The sequence below is a fragment of the Vulpes vulpes genome, chromosome 12 (genome assembly GCF_048418805.1).
Source record: "Vulpes vulpes isolate BD-2025 chromosome 12, VulVul3, whole genome shotgun sequence".
Classification (NCBI taxonomy): Eukaryota; Metazoa; Chordata; class Mammalia; order Carnivora; family Canidae; genus Vulpes; species Vulpes vulpes.
The window spans coordinates 16,045,339-16,070,377 of NC_132791.1; the positions used below are offsets into that span (position 1 = coordinate 16,045,339).

Below are 25,039 nucleotides of genomic sequence, written 5' to 3' on the forward strand. Positions count from 1 at the left end.
CCTGTGAGGGGAGGCTGATTAGATACCCAGGAGTTGGGGGAGAACAAAAAGCAGAAGAGAGATTCCAACAGGATTTTCACATGCTAAGGAGGACCTACAAGATACCGGAGGCCTTGCCATTGTCAAGTTAAAGATTGTTTTTCCCTCTAGCAAGGCAGTAACATTAAGACAACTGGAAGCTTCCTGAAGAATGTCACAAATATCCCACCTTGGGTGGGGGTCATTTGTGGGATATCAGCCTTGCTTTCTCCTCAGCTAGCCCTGTTCCCCATCAAAGACAAAGAAGTTGATAAGGGAGAGGGTACAATTTGGGCTTTGGGGATTATTAGCCAGAGGTAAGCATGTTTTTCATTTGGATATTGAATAAAAACAACAACAACAACAATCTACACTGCTAATATTGCATAAAAGGCTGATCCAGAGATAGGAATATGTCATTTCATATTATTGCCACCTACCAAAACAAAGCTAAATATGGGTAGGGTATAGGAAATATGTCGGGGTATAGGTAAAAAGAAAGAAAAATGGGTAATTTCCCAAATCTTTATAAATGTGACTGAACTGAAAGCCCTACAAAAAGCCTCCCACTCCCATGGAACTTGAAAGAGTTCAACAGGAGTCCACACACTGCCGCGTAGACGACTGCCAAGAGCTGTCACCATAGCCCAGTACAAAGGAGGAATCTGTGCTTTGGGAGGTTAAATGTTGTAGCCATAGGGAAATGGTGCTGAAAATAGAATCTAACTTTCTGACTCCCACAGCATCCTTCACCGCAGCTTTCCTGGGCTACCTCCAGAATATCTCAGCTTTTAGTATACCGGTTGCTGGTACCAGAGAGCACAGATGTGCACAAAAGCACATTTTAAATTGTGAGCATTTGGATTTGTTTTTGTTTATTTGACTCTCCAACATGGGTTCTTATATCAGTAGTTCCCATTTAGAATCTGGTAATAAAAAGAGCTTCATCTTCTCTGGGTGAGCCAATTTTGAAATTTGGCTGATTCCTGCTACCAATAATGCAGCTGGGATGAACTTAGAATATCGAATCCAGGCTGCCACTCACTAACTATGCAATGACTTTGTGCAAATAACGCAAATTTTTCTCAAATACGATTTCCTATCCTGTAGAATGGGAATAATAACACTAATCTGACGAAGTGGTTCGATGATTTGACAGTAATGTTATCTCTCACATGGATTATTGCCAACAGCCTCATCTCTGGTTTCCTGACTTCTACCCTTGCCTACCTATTATCAACAGAGCAGCTAGAAAAATCCTGTTAAAACTTTTGTTTAACACCTGCCCCCATACCTTCTCATCCCCTTCAGAGTAGAAGCCAAAATTCTTTATTTCCTTACATTACCTGCCACCTTCTCGTTGCTTCTCTGGCCTGACCTGTCACCACTCTCACTCTTAGCCTCAGCAACTCTGGACCCTTCATTATTCCTCAGACATGCCAGAAACACACCTGCCTCAGGGCCTTTGCACTCATTGTTTCCTCTAACTTGGAAATTCTTGTTTTGAATATTAATATGAATCACCTCCCTTTAACTTCAAAAGTTATCTTCCCAGAGGGGTTTACTCTGGCTCTCGTATCTAATGCTTCCTCTTTGATGGTTTACTTTTCTTCTTAGCATCATCTAACATATCATACATTTGCTTCTTTGTATGCTTCACTGTCTGTCTCTCCCACTAGCATAAAGGCTCAATGTCAGCATTTTGTTCGCTCATTAAATATGTGGTTTGGGGGGGGGGAACCCTCAACTTCTTTGATCTAGAGTTTATTCATCTAACCCCAGGACAGTTCTGTAGCAATGCCTGGCATGATGTTGGAGCTTAATAAATGGTCGTTCAACTGATGACTGAATCTAAAAGAGCTCTCAACACTATGACCATTGAAGCATGAAAAAAGAGAAGGAAGGGGAAAGAGGAAGGGAGACATGAGGAAAGGAGAGAAAAGAATCATGTCAGAGACACTCCGATTGCAGTGATATGGATAAAAAGAACCAATCAGCAAAAGGCAACAGAAAGGGAAGCAGGATATCATCATCAAAAAGCTCAGGAAAGGAGCAAAAAATGAAGCACAGAAAGGAAAGGCTGTTCATCACTGTGAGTACTCAGTTTTCGCAAGATGAACCTTTGGTTTTTATCATGAGCTGGTGGAGCACATTCCTCAGAACCTTGGGAATCGGCCCCTCTCCTGTGAACAAGCAGTTCAGCTGTTCCCTCAAGGTGGTCATGGACTTGAGAGGACTAAAGAACGTAGGATTAAACGAACCAACCATTGCTTCATCACCAATCTATTTTCTTGAGAACCTGATTTGAACATGTATATAATACCAAGTACTAAGCTAACCGCTCTAGGGCATGGCCATAATCTGGAATGTTACACTCCTCAATGCACACGTGCACAGGCCAGCACATCTTACTGTACAGTTGATAGATTCCTGGTTTTCCTTGCAATGCAAGGACCACGGGATTCTAAACTTTTCTTATTCAGTGCCCAATCAGTGGAATCTTCTGAAGCAAGAAAGAATTTCCAGCATCCATACATGGGATGCTGTCTAGGGCCCCAGGAGGGACCCTTTCTTTCTCTTGCCGTTCATCCTTTATTTCGATTTTCCCTCCTTTTCAAATTCTCCGGCACACCAGCCTTACAGGGGCTGTTTGGGTTGCCAGAGAAGTTTTGCTCTGAGACACCTTTAAAAGTCTGTTCTGAGGAAAACAGCATTCACTTTGCAACCTTCTTGGGAATTTTACTTAGCGAGAGCCTCTTCATCCCGAGGATTTAAAGCAGGATGGAAACTTGAGCTCATGAATCAAAGCAGCCCTCCAGAGCTAAAAGCAAGCTTTATTTGCATAACAATTTAGCAGCTCCAAACTGCAGGGCAAGGTCAGGTGAAATAAATTGCCAAGGTCACTGTTCTCTTGAAGCGGTATTGGAATTCAGAACTGCTGGTCCCCAGTCTTGCTGGCCCCAAGGATGCGTCTCCTAATCTTCTAAAGGATACCAGGGCACCAACTCAATGTACTGTAGGCGTGGAAACCACGGGCCTGCCCTTAACCCTCTCTTTTGCTTTTAATTTCGGATGATTCAGACCCAGGAGGGAAGAGACCAGATCCTTACCCACGGACTTCACTGCATTACCATACACATGAAAGAACTTAGCTGGAAACAGTGGTGTGGAGGGGCTCTTGGTCTAAACTAGAAATTGTTGTTGATTGGGCTTGGAACTCCAAAAGCATTCTGAATCCCTTTAATTCCTTGTTCACAGAATTGCTGCACATTCACTTTTTACCTCTGGGAATCTACGAACCCAGGGAATCCTTAAACACCGCAGAGGCCCACGTGCCCGGGAGGAGGAGGCTGGGGGAGATGCAACGTGTAGAAGATTCTGGCTTCGGTGCCCTTAAGCCAGAAGAACCTTTCAAGTGGCACGTGGAAGAGGGGCTCGTTCAAATCACGGCTTCCTAGAGCCCATCCAAGGCGCCTGGGGCGCGGCTCCGAATTCGGCTCCGAGTCCTCGCGCTCGCGGGCCGCTCGGAATTTCGCAGACCGAGGCCGGCGGCTTTCCGGGGCGCCTCTCGCCATCAGTGGGCGCTTAGCGCAGCCAAGCGACGGGCCGGCGCCAGGGCTCAGCAACAGGGAGGCGCCGGCCGAGGCGGGGAGAACTTTGCGCTCCGAGCCGAGCCACCCTTCGCTGGCCAGTCGCGTCGCTCCTCGGAGCAAGCAGGCGGCGGCGGCGGGCACCGGGGAGCACAGCAAGGATCGGGGAGGAAGATGAAGCCAGTGCCGGGGGGCCCCGCCAGAGGGTGGCCGGCGCTGGGGCAAGGAGGATCTGGCTTCCCTTCCGCACTCCGGGCGTGAACCCTTCTCCGGCGCGACCCCAAGGAAATAAGTGGGTCTCGCCCGGGCGGAAAGGGAAAAGCGAAGAGTCCAAGGGAGCGCCGAGCCTCCCGGGTCGCGGTGCCCCCTCGGGATTCGCCCAGCCTCCCCGCGGGGCCGCCCTGCAGATGGGGCGGGCAGGGAGCGCGCGCCCAAGCCGCGGCTGAGCGGCGCCCGCCTGCCCGGCTCCTGCGGGGACCGGGCGGCCAGAGGATGCGAGGCGGAGGGACCCGCGCGCGCTAGGCTCCGACTTGCATGGCCCGGAGACCGCGTCGGCTCCGGGGAGCGCGGGGTCGCGGCGAGTGAGCGGCCCGCGGGACCTGGGGGCGGAGACCTTAGAGCGGCTGCAGGGGGCGAGCCGGGCGCACGAGGGGGCGCGCTTTCTCCCTGCGGGTCTCAGTAATGAGGAGACTGAGTTTGTGGTGGCTGCTGAGCAGGGTCTGTCTGCTGCTGCCGCCGCCCTGCGCTCTGGTGCTGGCCGGGGTGCCCGGCTCCTCCTCGCACCCGCAGCCCTGCCAGATCCTCAAGCGCATCGGGCACGCGGTGAGGGTGGGCGCGGTGCACTTGCAGCCCTGGACCACGGCCCCCCGCGCCGCCAGCCGCGCTCCGGACGGCCGCCGGGCAGGCGCCCAGCGCGATGAACCCGAGCCAGGGACTTGGCGACCCCCGGCGCCCTCGCCGGGCGCACGTTGGTTGGGGAGCGCCCTGCATGGCCGGGGCCCGCCGCGCGCCCGCAAGCCCGGGGAGGGCGCGGGGGCCGAGACCCTGTGGCCTCGGGACGCCCTCCTCTTCGCCGTGGACAACCTGAACCGCGTGGAAGGTCTGCTGCCCTACAACCTGTCCCTGGAAGTGGTGATGGCCATCGAGGCGGGCCTGGGCGATCTGCCGCTCTTGCCCTTCTCCTCCCCCAGCTCGCCGTGGAGCAGTGACCCTTTCTCCTTCCTGCAGAGCGTGTGCCACACCGTGGTGGTGCAAGGGGTGTCGGCGCTGCTCGCCTTCCCCCAGAGCCAGGGCGAGATGATGGAGCTCGACTTGGTCAGCTCCGTCCTGCACATTCCGGTGATCAGCATCGTGCGCCGCGAGTTTCCGCGGGAGAGTCAGGTGAGAGGAGTGGGGAGCGCTTTGGGGGCCGGGATCTTCTGGAGGGGAGGAGAGGAGAAAGGAGAAGGGCGAAGTCCGGAGGGACGTGGGGCTTTACAACTTTGGCATTGTTGAAAGATCGGACCGTATTCAGAGGTGGTTGGCTGAAGGACCTCAGTAAAAGTAAAATAAGACAGTTTAAGTGCGGATGGAAATAAAATAGGAGGTGGGGGTAGCAGATGGTAGGAAGGGAGTGGGGGAAATAAGCGAAAAAAATACTCCTGTTTGGACTAGCTGAGAAAACCCAGCGGATGCCGGAGGGAAGGGGGGAGTCAAAGTTCAGGACCCTGGAGAGCAATCGAGGTTCTGAAGGCCGGCGCGGGGGATGGGGATGGAAGATCCCTGACGGGGCTGGAGTCTGACTCCCCACAGGAACTGAGCATGTGGCGGGAAGAGCTGCATCAGCTCTGACTTCTTTACAAGGTGTGCCTGAGGCTTGGGCGGTGGTGTAAGGAAGAAAACATCTCTCTGAATTTCTATGAGTAAATAGGAAATCTGCACTAGTACAGAAGCAATAGGTAAAGAAGGGCGGTCAGTTACGCTTGGGCATTGGAATGCATTAGAATTATTATCTGATGGCGTAAAAATGGATGGGAGGACTCACTTGGGGTTTTTCATTTTTTTAATTAATTAATTTATTTATTTATTTATTTAGTCCCTATCTTCCTTCTGTGTGATGTGGGCTCAAAGACTAGACTGGCTGTATGCAGTTGCTGTATTCAGCCCATTTCTGTCTCAATTATCTGGGAATAAAGGAAGAAGAATCTAATGATTTTGTTTCTTATGGGTTAAAAAGTTGAATATATTATCAACAGATAAGAATCTGTTTCTTATGGGTTAAAAAGTTGAATATATTTTCAACAAAAAAAAAGCTATTTGTGAACTTACTGTTGACAATAATGATATAGATATTTAAAGAGAGGGTGGGGTCCTTTCAGGAATTTTGTGCATTTGCTGCATTTTGTGCATTATTTTTATCAAAATATCAAGCTTCATTAAGACTTGCCAGTATTTATGAAACAACTAGGCAAATGGTGTTGGCCCCATGATAAAGATTGAGGGACTAAGGAAAGTTTTGATCAGTGTACTAATAAAAGAGTCTAGACACTGGGGAATTTCTAACTCTACATATCCTTCTCGCTATCCCTTTAGCTGGAAAAAAAATATTTCTAATATCTTCCACTTTTGATATATATACAGAGATAAAAGCGAAAATGAGTAAGGCCAAATACAAGTGAAAAGTTTGATAGAATCTATGCATAAAATATCAAGAGAGTACTAAAGATCTCTTTTTCTAGAAAAATGAATCTTACATTTTTAATCTTAGGCGGGCTGGGCACTCGCTACTTTCAGCAGTTACCCTGAAGATTGCTATTTAATGCTGAACTATAGAGATTTGATCTGCAGAGTGCAGGCTAATTAACTTTTATCTAAAACATTTCCGTCACCTGAATCTGAATGACTGTAGGCAGCAGATGGGAAGGCAGGGAAAACACAGGTGCACAATGCTGCCAATGGCCAAAGTGTTATAAACATGAAATTGCATCCATAGGGTGCATCATTATTAATATATATGCAGAATCAGATTGAACGAAATGCAAGAGTCAGCATCACGTGCTTCTCATCATTGCTTCTTTATTACCTAATACTTCATAAGTTGCCAATAGTGTTCACGGTCTCTAGACTCCTTTCCATTTGTAGATTGCTTGGCAGATCTTAAATAGCAAGAATTTTCCCCAAATTAGTGTTCCTTAGTTAGAAAGGAAATCATGTTCCATGATGGATTTGTGCAGTATACAGCACATTACAACAAGGGGACCAGAGAAACGATGAAGCAGCATCTAGAATCAGACAGCTTCACAGCTTTAGGACTACTGTGGGAACAGTCTTCCAGGGACAACCCTTACAAGCTGACAATAAAATGAACACTCCGCCAAGCACATTTACTTCTGTACTTCAATTCAGAAATGTATTTTAAATCACTGTTGTCACTGTTATTTTCATGGCACACAGAGAGATGATTATATTAATTCAGATCTCGTTTGCCCAACTGACATGTTCTTTCATTTATCTTTGTATTTTAAATTCAAACATATCTAACTTGTCTCACTTTTAGTATATCATTTAAATGTCATTCTATAATGTTCTATATTAAGAATGTCCAACTTAATGCCAAGTCACTATAACGTATAATTTTAGGATATGACCATAATCCTCTTTCAGCAAAAATAATAACTGATCTTTCCCTTGCTTCTACTAAAGAGTAGACCTTTCTCCCAACACTGTTGTGACTGAAAAAAAAGGAACAACTTTCAAAATATCAAAGAATGTAAGTGTCATTTTGTATTTTAAGATAAATAAATAAATAAATAAATAAATAAATAAATAAATAAAATTGACTTAATTTAGCCACTGTTCTCATTGGATTCTACTGCCCAATGACCTAATAGATTGGGCCAGTGCCTGAATAGAGAATTCCAGAAGGAAGTGGACTTGTCTACACAACCAAGTAAAATAAAATTGTGTCTTATTCAGACAAATCAAAGTTGCTTGGAGCATTAGTGGCAACAGTTTTCTCACTTTCTTTTGGGTTGATGATTTCCTTGATATGAAACATTTAATTAATAAATAGTGGTTTTGATAACATCCTGTCACAGTTCATGAATGGAAAGTGATACCACTGAAATAGTTTCTTTCACTAAATAAACACATAAGGTCATCACCTTGTGAGGAACCAACTTTCTTCAAGCAGGGAAATCCATTTTAAGTAAGATAATAAGCTACCCACTTTTAGTGGTAGTTTATTTTCTTACTACTAGTGGTAGTTTAGTGATATGTATTATTATTACATAATAAAAGCTTCATACAAGGATAGGATCAAAGCCTGTTCCCATCTAAAAATTCTGATTTTACTACACACTCAAACCTCCACTTGAGGCTCACTCATTTATTAAAATGATAATTTCTTAGTTCTAAATTCTATTCCTGTGACCTTCAAATAATGATGCTGCATATGGATCCAGTTACATTTAAGGTTTTTTTAAAGGTTTTATTTATTTATTCACGAGAGACACACAGAGAGAGAGGCAGAGAACATAGGCAGAGGGAGAAGCAGGCTCCACGTAGGGAGCCTGACATGGGACTTGATCCCTGGACTCCAGGGTCACAGCCTGGGCCAAAGGCAGGTGCCAAACCACTGAGCCACCCACGGATCCCCAGTTACATTTAAGTTATATGAAGTTCCCATAATTGTTCTTTCTTTCTCTTCCATCCCCATACTATCCTATCTTCTAGGGTTCTTATATTGTTTCTCCAAAGTTGACTCCTCAAAATTTGCCCATTGAGTTAGTGACAGATACAGGTTTATTTCTAAAATGAATATCTCATGTTAATTCCATATTGGTCCGTTAGGAAGAGTTAATGGAGTAATATAATTGGCTTAGGTCCAAACCCATACAATCAAAAACTGACTCTGGGCTCCAGGGTGGCTCAGTCAGTTGAGCGGTGGACTCTTGATTTCACCTCAGGTCATGATCTTAGGGTCCTGAGGTCCTGAGACTGAGCTCCACATAGGCTCCCTGCTCAGTGAGGAATCTTCTTCTCTCCTTCTCCCTCCCCCTCTGCCCCTCCTCCAGGTCATGTGCGTGCTCTCTCTCTCTCTCTCTCTTTTGAAAGACTTTATTTATTTATTCATGAGAGACACAGAATGAGAGAGAGAGAGGCAGAGACACAGGCAGAGGGAGAGGCAGGCTCCATGCAGGAGGCCCGATGTTGAACTTGATCCTGGGTCTCCAGGATCATGCCCTGGGCTGAAGGCAGTGCTAAACCGCTGAGCCACCTGGGCTGCTCTCTCTCTCTCTCTCTCTCTCTCTCTCTCTCGTAAATACATAAATATTTTTAAAAATAAGTAAAAAACAAAAAGTGACTGTATTACTATTTTCAACTCCAGTTGAACATACCAAACATAGTTTGCCTGTCTCATTAACCATTGTATGCTAATTAATATGTTTATTCCCATGGATATCTAAGTGTTTTAGATGGTCCCTTTTCTCTGACAGCACAAGGATAAGCACTGAAGTCTATTTATTAGTTTGGCTAACACAGCACCACTTCTGTATGATAGAGGGACCAGAACAGTAATACCACTAAGGTACAGGCTTCCCCCACTATCTGAAAGTAAAGCATCCCTATGAAACCTTTTGTAAGCCAAACTGGCATAAAGTGAAGAGTATCCCCCTCTCTTTCCAGAAGTTAGTGTAATGCCACTTCAGTTTGAGGAAAGACCTACATTAGTACCTGTTTTCCCTAATGGAAAAAATTCAGAAGGGGATTTTCATTTTTATGAAAGCAAAGTGGCATAATGAGGAGTTTCAGAAAGTTGGGGATACCAGTAGTGCTCCTTTAGCCAAGGTTTTGCTTTCTGCTATCAATCATGGTCCAGAAGCAGATGATTTCTCCTTTGCCGACATAGTATCAAAAGGTCAATAGTAGCTTCCTGCTGAATCATAATGCCTACTTCTTTCTCCTCACTTCATCTTATCACATACGTATTTTATTATCTCACATCATCACAAGAAGAAGGTGAGTGCAAAAGAATAAGATAGCTTGAAAGAGGCCACATTCACATAATTTTTATTATAGCATATTGTTATAATTGTTGTTAATCTCTTACTGTGCCTAATTTATAAGTTAAACTTTATCATAGGTATGTATGTGTAGAAAAAACCCCACAGTATTTATAGTATAGGTTCTATCCATGGTTTCAGGCATTCACTACGGGTCTTGGAACGTAGCCCCCATGGATAAGGAGGGACTACTATATATGACTTAGGTGAGTCGTTAGGGGACAAGTAAAGGACGTTTATTTTTAAAGTATCTGCTCTCAACTGTATTGGTTTTCCTTGACTTGCTTCATGCAAAGCACTGTTTTCTGTCCTCTGGGGGAAATATATTTCTTCTGCACTTCATGATGAATGGCTGGTAGTAGCACCTAATTGTTGCTGACTTGAAGATAAATGATTTCAAATTAAATGTCAAGTGATACAAAACTTTTCTTGGAAGTGATCTTTTACAGATTCCTCTTGAGGAACGGAGACTTGGGATTAATTTGGAAGTTTTTATTTTCAATTTGGGGATTTTTTTTTCCTTTACAATACTTAAAAAAATTTTTTTCCAGATAAATAGATCAGAAAAGATTAGCATATACATTCACTGGCAATTAATCTGTCTCACTCACTTTCTTTGTGCCTACCACAGTAGAGTCATAGAGAATATTTGGTCTTGACCTTCTTTGACTATTCCATCTTGGAATTAATTTATGATTGAATCAACTGAACTAAGTATCTGAGTCCTCTGAAGGCCAGTTTCATTGTCTAATTCCTTAATGTTTTATCTTTTGGTGGTGTAGAATTCACAATGGATTTTTGTGTCATTAGATTTTATTTCAAGAAAACTTCCAGTCAAATTCCAATAATGTTGGTTAAAAGGGCACAATATAATGGAAGGTATATTAAACAACAATCAAAACGTTCTCGGGTTTCCTCTGCCTCTTACTGGCCATGTAATCTTGTCAAGTGCTTCTGTCTCTGAACATCTATGGTTATAATTCAAAAGAAGGTAATTACCCTTCTGACAGAGTTGTTTTTTACATCAAATAAGAGATTGAAGTACTTTGGGAAAATTTATAGTGTTAGCCAAACAACTGGTAGAGAAGTGTTGGTCTGATAAGAATCATCCAAGTCTTAATTCTTCACTAATTCTTATTAATAGTTACCAATCAAATTGGAATGTGATTCATGGTGTAACATGTCTTCATCATCCACCTTATTCTCTACTCCTTTATTTTCTTTCTCTTTAGAAAAAAAAAAAGTAAGTAGGTTTAGCCCTCCCACAAAAAGGAAAAAACAAAAAACAAAAAGAACTAGGCTTCTAAGTACATTGTGCACTTGCCCCAAACTGGGATATGTGCCATAGGTACTATTTCTATACCGATGGAAAATTTTTACCTATTACACATCTAACACAGTATCTAGAGCCTTGGGTATTGCCATAGAAGCCTCAATAAGATGCCCAAGGCTTTTCAGAAATGTAGATCTCTCTCTCTCACATTGGTTATAAGTTTTTCCTATAAGCAAACTTAACAATAATAGACTATTCATAAAAGTATGGACTCTTCACCTATTATATCACTAAGTACATTGGCTCATCTGATATTATTTTCACAGCAAGTTTTCTTGAAGAAAAAAAGCAATGTGTTGGTTCATACTGGCACAAGCTCCTTATCTCATGGACAGATAACAAAGAGTTGCACACCAGTTACTTTGGGTACCATTGCTGTAGATAATTTTGCCGGGGCTCTCATAGCAAGGTATTGTGCATTTTGATGACATCACTAAATGTAGAGATGAGAAAGAATCTCATTGTCTTTTGTCTTGACTACTCTAGCTACTGCCACTCACATACACAGAAAAGTAGAGGAAGTGTACAACACCAGAAATGTGATGCTGAATCTATAAAACTAAGCAAGAAAGAAGAAAGAACATCTCAGCATCTGCCACATTGGTTTTTGAGTGAATGCACAAATAACAAACTAATGGAAATCTTTAAGCCACTTGTTTGTCTTTCTCAGATCTTTTCTTTATGGGATCGTGGGAGAAAAAAACAATGGGGAAAAGATAAACAAGGAGTAACTTACCTCTCTTGCCACATCCCTCCCCTTGACCCAATCTAAAACATCAGCCACATTTTCAGGTTTCCTTCTGAAAGTGTAAGATTCAGTCACTTACAAGGGGACACCGTGATCTCCTGCATTGAGGGAGAAGATTGATTATACAGACCTACTCTGGTATTGTGTCAACTAGACTAAATACTGACGCTGAAAAGCTAGTATCTGGTTGGCCAGGGACAGTCTACTGGTAGAGATGAGCCTTCAAAGATTCAAGTGGTGAAGAATTAAACAGAATGCCCTCTTTTTCAGTCAGGTTGAATTATGCACCATTGTTTTTCATTTGAGTCATAGATTTAGGAAAATACTCCATCATATATGTTTTTATAGCATTTGTGCTTTTCAGGCCTTCTTCACAAATGTGTTCACAGAATCCTTCAAACAGTCCTATGAGGTAAAAAACAATACATACAACCTACAGAGTACTAGAGAGCCCTATGCATTCTAAGAAGTGAGAAATCATCAAGAAGAAAAACAGACTATTAGCTCCTTCTAAATTCAGTGTATTTGTTAGCCTACAATCCAAGAACAGACTGGATCCATCACTGCTTTTGAATTAAGTAAGAAAGGAAGATAAATAAGAGAGATATATACAAGTTTGATTGTTAAATGCATATTTCATACTAAATAACCAATAATAGGAATTGACTTAAATGAATCATGGTAGATCTTTACAATGGAGTTCTAATACCCATTCAAATGAAAATATATTGACACAGAGATAGAGAAAAATTTTATATAAGTATGACCTTGATCCTGGAAAATACGAAGTCTTGGATTTTATTTATAAAAATGGTAATAGAGCCCATTTTTTTCCTATCTGTGCTTTTTTTAATTTTTAAGATTATTTTAAATTTATTTTATATTTTAGGACTTTATTTATTTGTTTGTTTGTTTGTTTATCTATTCATGAGAGACACACACAGAGAGAGAGAGAGAGAGAGGCAGAGACACAGGCAGAGGGAGAAGCAGGCTCCATGCAGAGAGCCCAATGTGGGACTCAATCCCGGGACTCCAGGATCATGCCCTGAGCCAAAGGCAGATGTTCAACCGCTGAGCCACCCAGGCATCCCAATGTGCTTCTTTAAAAAACAAAAAAAAAAGTATGTATTACCTATATGAATAAAAATGTTAAGAGAAAAATGATGAGTTAGCTTCACATTTCTTCACCAATGCTATGATACTTCAATATGAAAGTATAGATTATAGGAAAATAAATTGTAGAGTAGGTTAGATTTAACAAAGTCCTTTCACATCTATTTTTTTCCATTTTATCCTCATAGTTAACTGTGTGAGGTGAGCAAGACAAATAGTATGTATTGCCTTTATTTTGCAAATGAAACAATAGTAATATAAAGGAAAGAAATACAAAGTAGGAGTTAGGAGATTTTTTAAAATACAGACCTATATTTGAACCTTAGGTTTACAGCTTTCTAGACATCTTACCTGGGGAAATATATCTCAATTTCTTGATCCATAAAATATGACGATCTCCTAAAGTTGTAGTGAGGATGACACCATGTATGCAAAGTTCTTAGTACCTTAGAACACTATGTGTTCTTATTATGATAATGGTCATGCTTTTAATATAAATTGTTGATGTGACAAAACTAAAATTATCTGGATAAGAACTCAAATATTCTGGGTTGCTCTCCGGAGTATTTCTATATCCATTTTCTTTCTTTTTTTTTCTTTAAGATTTATTTATTCCAGGGAGAGAGAGAGAGAGAGAATGAGTAGAAGGGAGAGAGTCAGAGGGAGAGGGACTGAATCTCAAGCAGACTCCTGCTGAGCATGGAGCTGACCCTGGAGCTCAGTCTCACAACCCAGAGATCATGATCTGAGTCAAAACCAAGAGTTTGATGCTCATGTGACTGAGCCAACCCAATGCCCCTCTATATGCATAGGACATTCAAGCTTAGGAGATCCAGTTCCAGTAGGCCAACCCTAAGATAAACAAAGAAATCTGCTGTTTGAAAACCTCACTTAAGAGTTCCATTCACTGAAGTTTAGGTGTATGTAAAGTTGGTTAGCAAGAAAGTGAACTTTGAGGTCCGGTTTCAACTACTTGCATCTTTCTACTGGTTCTGAATGATAGGATCTTTGGATCAGTTACATTAGAGGTAAAAAATAATGTTCATTTCTATTCATTGGTGTGAGGAACTCATAATTCTTGCCTTATCTACTACTCTAATTTCCCCTAGGAACCTCCCAGAAATTATACTTAAGGAACAGTAGAACCATGAGCCAGTTGATATTTTAGACTCCTTGGGGGAAATAAGGTTGTTTAGAGTAGAGTCTTAATTTGGCATGGATTCAAGGTTTACAAGTTTCCCCTGTTCCATATAAGCTTTATATATATACATTAATGTAACTGACTTGTGGCATATATTAGCTCAAAAGTTTAGTGACAATAACACTATTATACACTAAGATTTACAGAAAAAGGATACCCATGAGGCAAACTGTATTTTATTGAATACTGACTGTATCAAAACTGTTTGATGCATACAACTTTAAGGGACCTTTTACATGCATATTGCTGTTCTGATTATAAAAGTAATGCATATATATGCACTACTCACCATGGGTGTCCACAGATGACCTTGAGTAACATATTGATGTATTTTATTCTCTTGAGGCTCTTTGTTTAAAATTTTCAGAAACCATTGGGTACAATTAAAGAAAGCCCTCTTGTCGGTCCAACTAGGCATTGCTGTCAAAGGATAAGAGAAAGGAAAATCCTTTTTTTTTTTTTTAATTTTCTAAAAACTCAGAGTTGACAGGACTTTTTGAATCTTGGGCGCTCTGAGTTGATGGTATTTCTATATTAAAAGGTGATAGTTTCCTTTGTATTTGCAATCTAGCTTTATATTTTCAACATTTTGCAAGTGACTGAGTCTGTACAGTTCCGAACAATGGCTCAGTCTGGATCTTTCAGTACCATTCCTAAGAATGGCTTGGAAATGGGTTGCCACTATCTCTTCTCAGCTAGGGGTGGTCATTAGCAGAACTTTCAGTGTCAAGCAGTTTGATAGTTGCAAAAGCTGCATACAATTTATTGGTGTTTTTTTGTATGGAAAGCCTCAACTCAAAGCCAAGCAACAATTGGGTTAATACTCTCCAGATTAAAAATGTTAAAAATTTATTTCCATAAAGCAAACTGAGATGCTCAGCATGTCTTCATCTAACAGAATCACAATCTGGCTATTGCGGAATTCTATTTGTTCAGTCCCAACCAGAAGTACTTAAGTGGGGATTCCATTAAACAAAGAATTTGCTTCTGTCTATTGTGAATTCAATAGGTTCAGATGGAGAGCTGTCATTGTTTTGATGCTATACAAGAAATTAATTTGAGTCACCTCACACACTGTGTTAGACACTTTAAAAAAATGCTTCAATGTATACCTGAAAATGAATAATAAATCCATACCTGAGTTAATCCAGTGTGCCTTCACTTGGTCGCAGGCACAGAGAGCCATCTAGTGGCCCCTAAAATACAGCTTTGGCTTTAAGTTAAAGCATCCTAGAAATCCAGCCTGACAAGGCAAGAGAAGGATTCCAAACAGCTTTTCATCTGTGTCCTATTCTTTTGACTGTGGGAAATCTAGGTTAATCCATCACAGAAAAGACCTTCTTTCTGCCTTCTAAGAAGATCCAACAATTTCTGCTGTTTGGCCACCATATCTATAATTGCAATTAGAAACCTTAAAGATATCTGAAAGTATATGTCTCAAGGTATGGAGAGGCAAACGTGAATGACTTTTACTAACTTTAGCAAGGCGGAGTGGTTAATTATTGTAGTAGGTATATTTACTATCACTTTGGTTTATAATGCAACTTGAAAAGATGTGGGCATTTTATTGTGTTAGGCATATCCTTTGCTCCTTCTTTCTAATTATTAAAAAGGTGTGTTCTTTGTGGATAATCACAATAATAAAAAAAATGCCAAAGAGTAAAATAAAAATCACACACAAACCCACAATCCAAGGATCTAGACATATGTATATATTATAAAATTGGGAATTGTGCTATTTTATGATTTTTAACTTGCATATTATAAGCATCTTCCCATGTCATTAATAATTTTTCATTATTTTATTGGCAATAATTTAATTATTTGCTTATCCAAAGGCAAACTACCCATTACATTTCATTTGTTTAGCCCCTTGTTTGAATCCAAGTTATTTCCCACAAAAAAAAATCAATAACTAATGGGTCTTTACCAGACTTCTTCTCTTTAACATTCTTTAGTTTTTGGTCCTGTGGAACACTCTGCTTGAGTTCTGGGATATCATCAAGGTTGTTTCTGGGGGCGGGGGGTTTCGGCCCTTTCATTATCTTTTGTGCTTTTTGTCTTTGAGCCCTTGTGGTAATAATCCTAGAGCTGTGCTGTCCAGCTCTAAGCAGCTAAGATAGCTGCTGGCCCTGTATGGATACTGAAGTTTTAATTAAAATGATGTAAAATTTGAAAGTCAGTTTCTCAGGTGCTCTAAGGGCTCAGTGGCACATGTAGGTAGTGGCTACTGAATTTGACAGCACAGATAGACAACATCTTCTATCTTCATTGAAAGTTCTGTTGGATATCTCCATTGCTGTCAGGGTACGTAGTTGTAAGAAACAGAAACTCACTCTAAGGAGCTCAAAAGTGAGGGGTTTGTGCTGGAAACTACAAAACATGATCAGGAACTGAATTGCAGGAGGTCCAGCTAGCCTGCACTCCTGGAAAGTGCTGGGGCAGCTACTACCTTCCCTTCCATCCCCTGGGGTCCAAAGATCCTCTCTTGGCTTCTCACTTCACATCTGCTCCATCCTTCTCTCCAGATACCAGCTTCTTCCTCTGCCCTGCCATAACTTCTGCATGGATGTGGTTTCAATTTACCATGACAGGATGCAGCCTGAACTTGGTAGGACTTTCAACTTTAATCATCTATGTGTTTTGTATCTCTTAGTTCACATTCTGCAGATATTCAATGAACCAAAACAAATCATTGCTTCCCCCTCCATCTCAAGTTATACACCTTTCCTTAATCCAGTAGCAATGGCCAGACTTCTGAGTTAAGTGTTCAGTATAAGCCTTAGAATACAGCAGTAAATAAAACAGCAAAACTCCTGTTCTCAAAGAATCTACATTCCAGCAGGGGAGACAGACAATAAGATATACCAACATAAATATAATATTTTTAAAAGATTTTATTTATTTATTCATGAGAGACACACAGAGAGAGGTAGAGACCCAGGCAGAGGGAGAAGCAGGCTCCATGCAGGGAGCCTGATGTGGGACTCTATCCCAGAACTGGGATCACGCCCTCAACCAAAGGCAGATGTTCAACCGCTGAGCCACCCAGGAGTCCCTAAATATAATATTTTTAAGCAGAGGCAAGTGCAATGGAGAAAAAATGAAGCAGGGTAAAGGATGAGAGAATAACTGCTTAGTTGGGTCAACCGGGTGGCTCAGTGGTTTAGCTCCGCCTTCAGCCCAGGGTGTGATCCTGGAGACCCGGAATCGAGTCCCACGTCGGGCTCCCTGCGTGGAGCCTGCTTCTCCCTCTGCCTCTCTCTCTCTCTCTCTCTCTCTCTAATAAATAAATAAAATATTTTAAAAAGATTTTAAAAAATAACTGGTTAGTCATTAAGTCCTGTCTGAAGAGATGACATCTGACCAGAGAATGAAGAAGTGGATCATGCAAATTTCTTTTTTTTTTTAATATTTTATTTATTTATTCATGAGAGACACACAGAGAAAGGCAGAGGGAGAAGCAGGCTCCATGCAGGGAGCCCGATGTGGGACTCGATCCTGGGACCCTGAGATCATGTTCTAAGCTGAAGGCAGAAGCTCAACCACTGAGCCACCAGGCGACCCCGATCATGCAAATTTCTAAGGGAAGGGCATTACAAGCAGAGAGAACAAAAGTACAAACCTCTGAGGTAGGAATGAGCATAGCAATAAAAATTTGTTGAATAAATGAATAAATGGACTATCCTAAGGTACCAGCCATTATAACATTTGTCAGTGGGACATTTTCAAAGAAGGTAAATCTCCTAAGGTTTAGATTACTGAATTTGTCTTCTTGCATATGGCAATACCAGGAATTTCTAACTGGGATTTCCAGTAATATCTCGCATTGTCACCTTAAACTCAAAATATTTAGAGATACCCAAAGGTGGCATTGGTATATGCCTATAACAGGAAAATCCCTATAACAGGAAATCCCACCTATAACAGGAAATCTCACCTTGGACCTCTCTCTTTTCTTCTCATCAGGCTCTGTTGCCTTCCTTAGTATATTTCCCATATCTTCATCTTTCCTTCTTTTCACAAGACATTAGCTCCTTCTGCCAACACTCTTGAATAGTCTCTCTAACTCTACTTTCTTTCCTCCAAACCATTCTGCACACTACTGCTAGATAAATCTTTTGAAAGCAAAACAACTTTCATCTATTTATTCATTCTTCATTTTTTATTCAACAAACACTTACCAAGTATAATGCACTAAGCTTCATGCTACGTCCCTGCTGGAAAGCCATTTTATCGTGGCAGTGTTATCATTCTTCTTCCATGCCCTAACTCTCCCGAGGGATGAAACACACCTTAATAACAATGATTCACTACAAGAGTAATTCCCAGAATTGGAGCAGGGTACACCATGCTTAAGAGAATGTATCAGACTCTCCAAGTTTTGGGAGTATAGTCCAAAAAAGCCTTCCATCCCCCACTCTCAAGATCCTGACATGCCTCCCCTGAAGCTAGGGAAACATAGGTTAATAGTTAGCAAATTGATAGAACCTGGTCCTCAAGACCTTTCACAATGTGCAAATAACTCTTTCCAATTCATGACATCCTTCTGAGATACAGATACAGATGTCCAGAAAGCATAAGATCTCTAGAAATAGAAATATGTGTGTGTGACTTTTAAAAAATCAATACATGTAAGTTATTATATTAAGAAGCATTTCTCTATTATACATCTATATAGAAAGACAGATATACACTCAAGTTGTCACAATTTGCAGATGAATTAAGCTCCTATTTAGAATTGATTTTTCCATTGAAACAATGTTATCTGTGGCTGTTAAGACCTCAGGCCAGGCCACAAAATCCTCTTTGGCCCATACTACGACAGGATTCTATTAGTTCTGTAGACACTAAGCCCTAGCTGTTACAGGCTCTTTCTGTTTGAGACCAAGTGGGGGAGGAGGGGGGGTGGGGGCGGGTATGGAGTGAGGAGGAAAGCCAGAAGCCCTGGCTTTCAAAGATAATTCCAGAGTAATCTGTACAGTTTTGGAAAACTTCTCGGAGTCTCCATTTTTCTATTACAAATTATAAATAGTTGATCATTAAGCAGGGGTTGGTGGAGTGTACCTGCTGTGCTATTTTAAAGAATCGATATGGGTTTCAGCAAGTTAATATACATAAAAACATTTTCTACATTCAGACTTAAAAAACAGATGAGGGGCACCTGGGTGGCTCAGTCGATGAAGCATCTGACTCTTGATTTCCGCTCAGGTCATGATCTCAGGGTGGAGAGATCGAGCCCTGCATCGGTCTCCCTGCTCATTGGGGAGTCTGCTTGAGATTCTCTCTCTCCCTCTCCCTGTGCCCTCCCTTCATCCCTACCCCCTACTGCACACTCACATCTCTCTCTCTCCCTAAAATAAATAAATCTTAAAAAAAAAAAAAAAAAAAAAAAGATGAGAAACATTCTTATTGAAGCATCTGTTTAGTCAGGTAAACATTCCTAGTTCCACTTTGGGAAAGCCAGGACTAATCTTTCCCAGTACTAATGTAACACTGGGAGTAGCCCGGCCTTGTCTTGTCCTTCTGCACTGAACCAGAGTGGTCATGCTGTAACTCCTCAACGGTCAGCAGCAGCTGGAAGGGGAGGAAAGGAGAGCAGGGCAGTTTCACACTTTCCAAACAGAGACTTGAAAAGTGCTTCTTTTGAATGTCCCTAGCGTCAGGTGCTCGTCTTAGGCCTAAGGAGGAAAGAAAGGAGCTTTGAGTTGCTGACAGGGTAGCAAAGTGACAGCCAGGACACAGGTTAGAATGAGAGACACTTTGGAAATCTGATATTAAAGCTCAGATTGGCCACTTACATTCATAAAAAACACATTAGTTCAGATTTAAGATTTCATCGGTTTCTAAGTAATATTTCATGATTCATTGGTATCCTGGAAAATAATCAAATCTCACTCTAACCTTCATTCCAAGTCTGCCTTTAACATTTGCTGGGTAGCAGTTGTGTAAAAATCTTTCAATTCCATGTTTCAGAATTACTTCTGGATTCAGCTCCTCACAGGCCAGGAGAACCCTTAGGATCCCCTTTGTGCAAAGTAATGCAGGGAAAGATCAGGAATAAACCAACAGGCTCAACCTCGGCCACACCATCCGTGCCTCCAGTATTTCATTGCCCTCCTAGCTGACTTCTCTGCCTCCATTTTGGCTCTTCCACGACAGTCTCCAAGCTGCTGTCTGAAAGAGAGATGGTTCACTGGCCACCTTACCCCCCCTCTCCTCCCTAAAAATGACATCATTGTTGCCTGGTTCAGGCACAATGTGTACTGCCTTTATGACTTATGCTGTATTTCGACATCGCCTATAGCTACTAATTTTTTATTTTTTTTAAGATTTTATTAATTTGACAGAGAAAGAGAGAAGGTACACACACACACACACACACACACACACACAAGCAGGGGGAGCAGCAGAGGGAGAGGGAGAAGCAGACTCCTTGCTGAGCAGGGAGCCTGACGCAGGGCTCATTCCCAGGACCCTGGGATCATGACCTGAGCCACAAGGCAGACGCTTAACCCAGGCACCCCTGCAACTAATTTTTTAAATTACTGTTTTACTTCAATAAATTTATTTTTAAAAATCTTTTTATGGTGATATCAGTGAAGAACCAGTCCCCCTTGCCACAAATAGAAAAAAGTATACAACGAGATAAGTACACCGTGAAAACAAAATCATTCTAGCTAGGTAGCCTTGCCTGAGCCCTTCTTTACATGGGAACATTTCCAGGTGTTAGAGAAGTGTTAAAGGCACACTGACACCAAATGGAGGTTTTCTCCTGGATTTAGCAGAAGGATTAAATACTAATTGAAAAGGGATTAACTTTCTCACTGTGTGAGTCAGTGTTACTTAATGTCAAGCCCCTGATCAACCTAAGATTTTCTCATGAACCACCTCCACTCCGCCAGCCTCTAACCTATAGGTTGAATTCTTTTTTTTTAATATTTTATTTATTTATTCATGAGAGACCCAAAGAGAGAGGCAGAGACATAGACAGAGGGAGAAGCAGGCTTCTCACGGGGAGAACCTGATGTGGGACTTGATCCCAGGACCCCAGGACCACGGCCTGAGCGAAAGGCAGATGCTCAACCACTGAGCCACCCAGGTGCTCCTATAGGCTGAATTCTAAGCAGCCTAGGGCAGGCATTCAGGACCTTTCATTATCCGAGTCTTGCTTAACTCTTCTCATTTCTTCTTGATACTAACCCTTAGCCCTTGCACTCTGCTCAGCAATGCTGAAATGCACAATCCTGTTCCAAACCTGGGCACATGCTGTTCTCAATGCTCTTTCCCCCTTGTGTCTGCCTGAAACTCCTATTCGACCTCCAGATCTTGGCTCAAATATCACCTGTGCACAGGTCACTGCTCATCCTTTCCCTACCACAGTTAACCACTTCTGTGTGACATTTCTACTTTGCACATTCTTCTTTACTAGATCTATCGGATAGACATGTAATTATTTATTTACCTGCATATCTCGCTCCTCCACTAAATTAAACCCTAAGCCTCTGGCACGGTGCATGGCTCATAATAGAAATGCTCAGTGACTATTGTTTAAACTGAATGAGTGGTCCATTTCCATCCCTTCCAGTGTAATAGAACTAAGTATAACGCCTGTGGAAAACCCACTGACTGTTCAGGTGGGATGATGTGAACCTAAGAAAGTGTATCACCTTATGAAAAAGGATCCTCATTCACTGTGGTGGAGAGAGTTCTTGACCACCCAGAATTTACTGTTATGTAGAAAAAGCTGGTAGAGTAAGGCCTTGAGGAAATTGATTTCATAAGAAGTAGAAAACCTGTTTCTACTACCCTATTAAGCTTTTTATGCATCCTTCATTGTCCACAAATCGCTTTTCAATTTCCTGGAGACCACAAGTGACAGAAAAGTGATATTGTTCTCAGATCTTTAAGCCACTGCTTTCCCGAATTTTAATCCCCCTTCAGCCAATTTCACTGTATCGTATAGCCAAAGATTCTCGACATGTAAAATTAAAGAATGTCAGAATTGATGAAAAGTAAAGTTACTGGAATAATCACCAGTTAAGAAGAGAAAAAGCCTGGAATTGTATTTTATCCTGTCATCCTTTGTTAAACAAAATGATCAAAAAATCAGACAAGGATTCAGATCTGGCCAAGACTAACTGGTTCTATTCCTGGCTCCTTTTCTTTCATTAAGTATAATTCCTTAGGCTTTCAGACCTCTGGAGTGGTGGCCATCTGTGTGTCAGCAACACACAGATAACTTTTCAAAATAGGGATTCCCGAGCTTATCAAATCAGAACTCCTGGGATTGGAGCACAGAAATCTGTCTAAAAACAAACACCCTCACCGGTGATTGTGTCCATGGGGGATTTGGAGTATCATATTTTGGGATCACATGATCCTAAGAGTCTCCCCTGATGTGATTTTCAAACTGTGACTAAGTACTACCTGAAAAAAAAAAAAGCCTAAGGTAACGTTTAAAGTGCAGATCCTCTCAACCTCACTGAGTTCCACTAAATCATATGCTATGGCCTCCTATATGCTTTTTTTTTTTTTTTAAAGAAACTCCCCCAGGTGATTCATATATGCACAGTACAGTTTGAGAATCAATGATCTGGGGCAGAGGGTCTCAAGCTCAGATGCCTTATAGGGGTCAGGAAGATAATGGAAATGTGAAAAACAGTTTCAGATAATACAGTAGGGAGTAGTAAAAACCGTGGGCAACTAAAGAGTGCCTAACCTTTCTAAGGGCCAGCCAGCTACCACTCAGCTGCAACCAGCTGTTCACCCATTGAGATGTTGCCAGTTACTTTGAATTTTCAAAGGAAGCCAGGGTGAGGATTTTTTTTTTAATGTAAACATTTCTTTAAATGTTGATACTGCACTCACCTTTTTTTTTTTTTTTGGCTTTATTGAGGTATAATTGACGAAATTGTGAGGCATATGAAAGCATACAACGTGATGATTTGATACACACACACACACACACACACACACACACGTTGTGAAAGGATTCTTCGCACCACATTGATTAAGTAACTCACGTTTTAAAATACAATCTGCAGGTTCACTAGGGCTGGAGGGTCACCGGTGTGACACTTCTGGACTGGGAAGTGTCAAGGCATTTGTCATAGACAAGTATTAACTAGAAATGCCTCAGTGACCAGCTAAGCAATAGGAGGTGACATAGGCCTTAAGTACCGTAGCTTTAAGGTACAGGGAGAAAGAACTAAAATAAGTACATATTGTAGAGGACAGGTGGCCACCCTCATTTGAAAGCAAGAGAACAAGAGGGGAAAAGGGCATTAGAAGATAATGAGTGTAATCAATTCCAGGTGTGCTCATAAATGAACTCTTAGAAACCTTACTCAATAAAATAGGGATAATGAGATAATAATAACTATTCGTGGTGTTTGAGGTATTGATTAACTAGACCGTATCAAGTGGGTTAACAATGTCATTGGACATATAGCAGGTACTCAAGTTCTTAAAAAAAATCCTGCCACTCTTATTTCCCCTTTCTTTAAGGCTCTCTTGCCTCGCATTAAAATTCAACAGGCACTGAAGAAAAGTAAGCTCATGGCAAAAAGCTGACAAATTCCCTTGATAGTCTTGTTTTTGTTTTCAAGAAAGCTGATAATACTTCTATAATGAGATCATTAACAAGGTAGTGATGACAAAGTGATTCGAGTCCCTCATAGGAAAAGTCATTTCAGAATACAAAAATGTCTCTGTATCTCATCATTGGGTTTCTTTCCTCTACCATGAGTTCAGTGATTCTAAATGCTGTGCAAAGGAAGTTGCTCAACAAATGGTCTGAAGAATTCTGGATTATTCTGAAAAAAATCCTGATAATACTCTGGTCAGAGTAGGAAGGTTGCCTTTACTTTATAGCATTCTGTTATTCAGGGGCTTTAAAAAAATAACAAAAAATAATTTTATATGAAAACAATGTAATGATGATGTTTAAAAATGTATTTACAATGTTAAAGACTAATAATTTGGGAGCACCTGTTTGGTTCAGTTGGTTAAGTGTCTGATTCTTGATTTCGGCTCAGGTTATGATCTTAGGGTTGTGAAATCGAACCTTGAGTCGGGCTGCATGCTCAGCAGGGAGTCTGCATCTCCTTCCCCCTCTGCCCCTCTGCTCTCCCTCTCTCTCTCTCAAATAAATAAATAAATCTTAAAAAAAAAAATAAAGACTAACAGTTTCATCACCTTCACATCTATTTCCTTCTAATTTTTATCCTCTTATGTACATTTTTATCTCTCTGAGGACAGTGTTGTTTTACTTGCCATTACAATCCAAGATCCTGTTAGTCTTTTGCACATGGTAGTCACTTAGATACTTAAGGAATGAATGAATGCACTTCTAAAATGATAAGTACACAGTCAATTTTGTATTCTGCTTTGCTCTCAATCCCATTAGGTCGTGAATCTTATGTCTCCACAAACTTCAAACAAATATTTCTGTTCTGTTGACTTTCTTCTAATTATAAAATCAGGAAAATATGAAAGCCTAGAAAAACTCTCTTAATCCTGCTGTCCAGAAATACTGTTAATTTGCTGAGATATTTCTCCTAGTGCTTGTTACATAAACCTTTTTCTGTAAACATGGACAGTTTCTATTCAGAATCTTTCATTTGATGCAGCATTGCTAGTATTTCATATCACGGGAAGCCAGTTGTCACTATTATTTTTTAAAAAACTTTATTTATTTATTTGTGAGAGACACAGAGATAAGGCAGAGACATAGGCAGAGGGAGAAGCAGGCACCCCTCTCGGAGCCTGATGTGGGACTCTATCCTGGGACTCCGGGGTCACACCCTGAGCCGAAGGGAGATGCTCAGCTGCTGAGCCACCCAGGCATCCCTGTCACTATTATTGTATTAATTGCATATTATCCTAAGTTTTTGGATATGCCTAGAATGTTGACATTTAAGTTTTTTGCAATTTTTGCCATAAAATTTTCCACACTAAAGATCTTTGTTAATAGACTTTTGTCTACCT

General features: G+C 41.3%; 1 protein-coding gene across 2 annotated transcripts in view; it reads left to right on the top strand.

Moving 5' to 3' along the window:
- Positions 1-4,036: 4,036 nt before the first annotated feature.
- GRIN3A (glutamate ionotropic receptor NMDA type subunit 3A) overlaps positions 4,037-25,039 on the top strand; it is a 151,288-nt gene continuing 130,285 nt past the window's right edge. For both annotated transcript variants that reach the window (XM_026013172.2, XM_026013173.2), the window contains exon 1: positions 4,037-4,988. In XM_026013172.2, the coding sequence (XP_025868957.1) occupies positions 4,290-4,988 (699 nt within the window). In that variant the 5' untranslated portion in view covers positions 4,037-4,289. The remainder of the gene's footprint in view (positions 4,989-25,039) is intronic.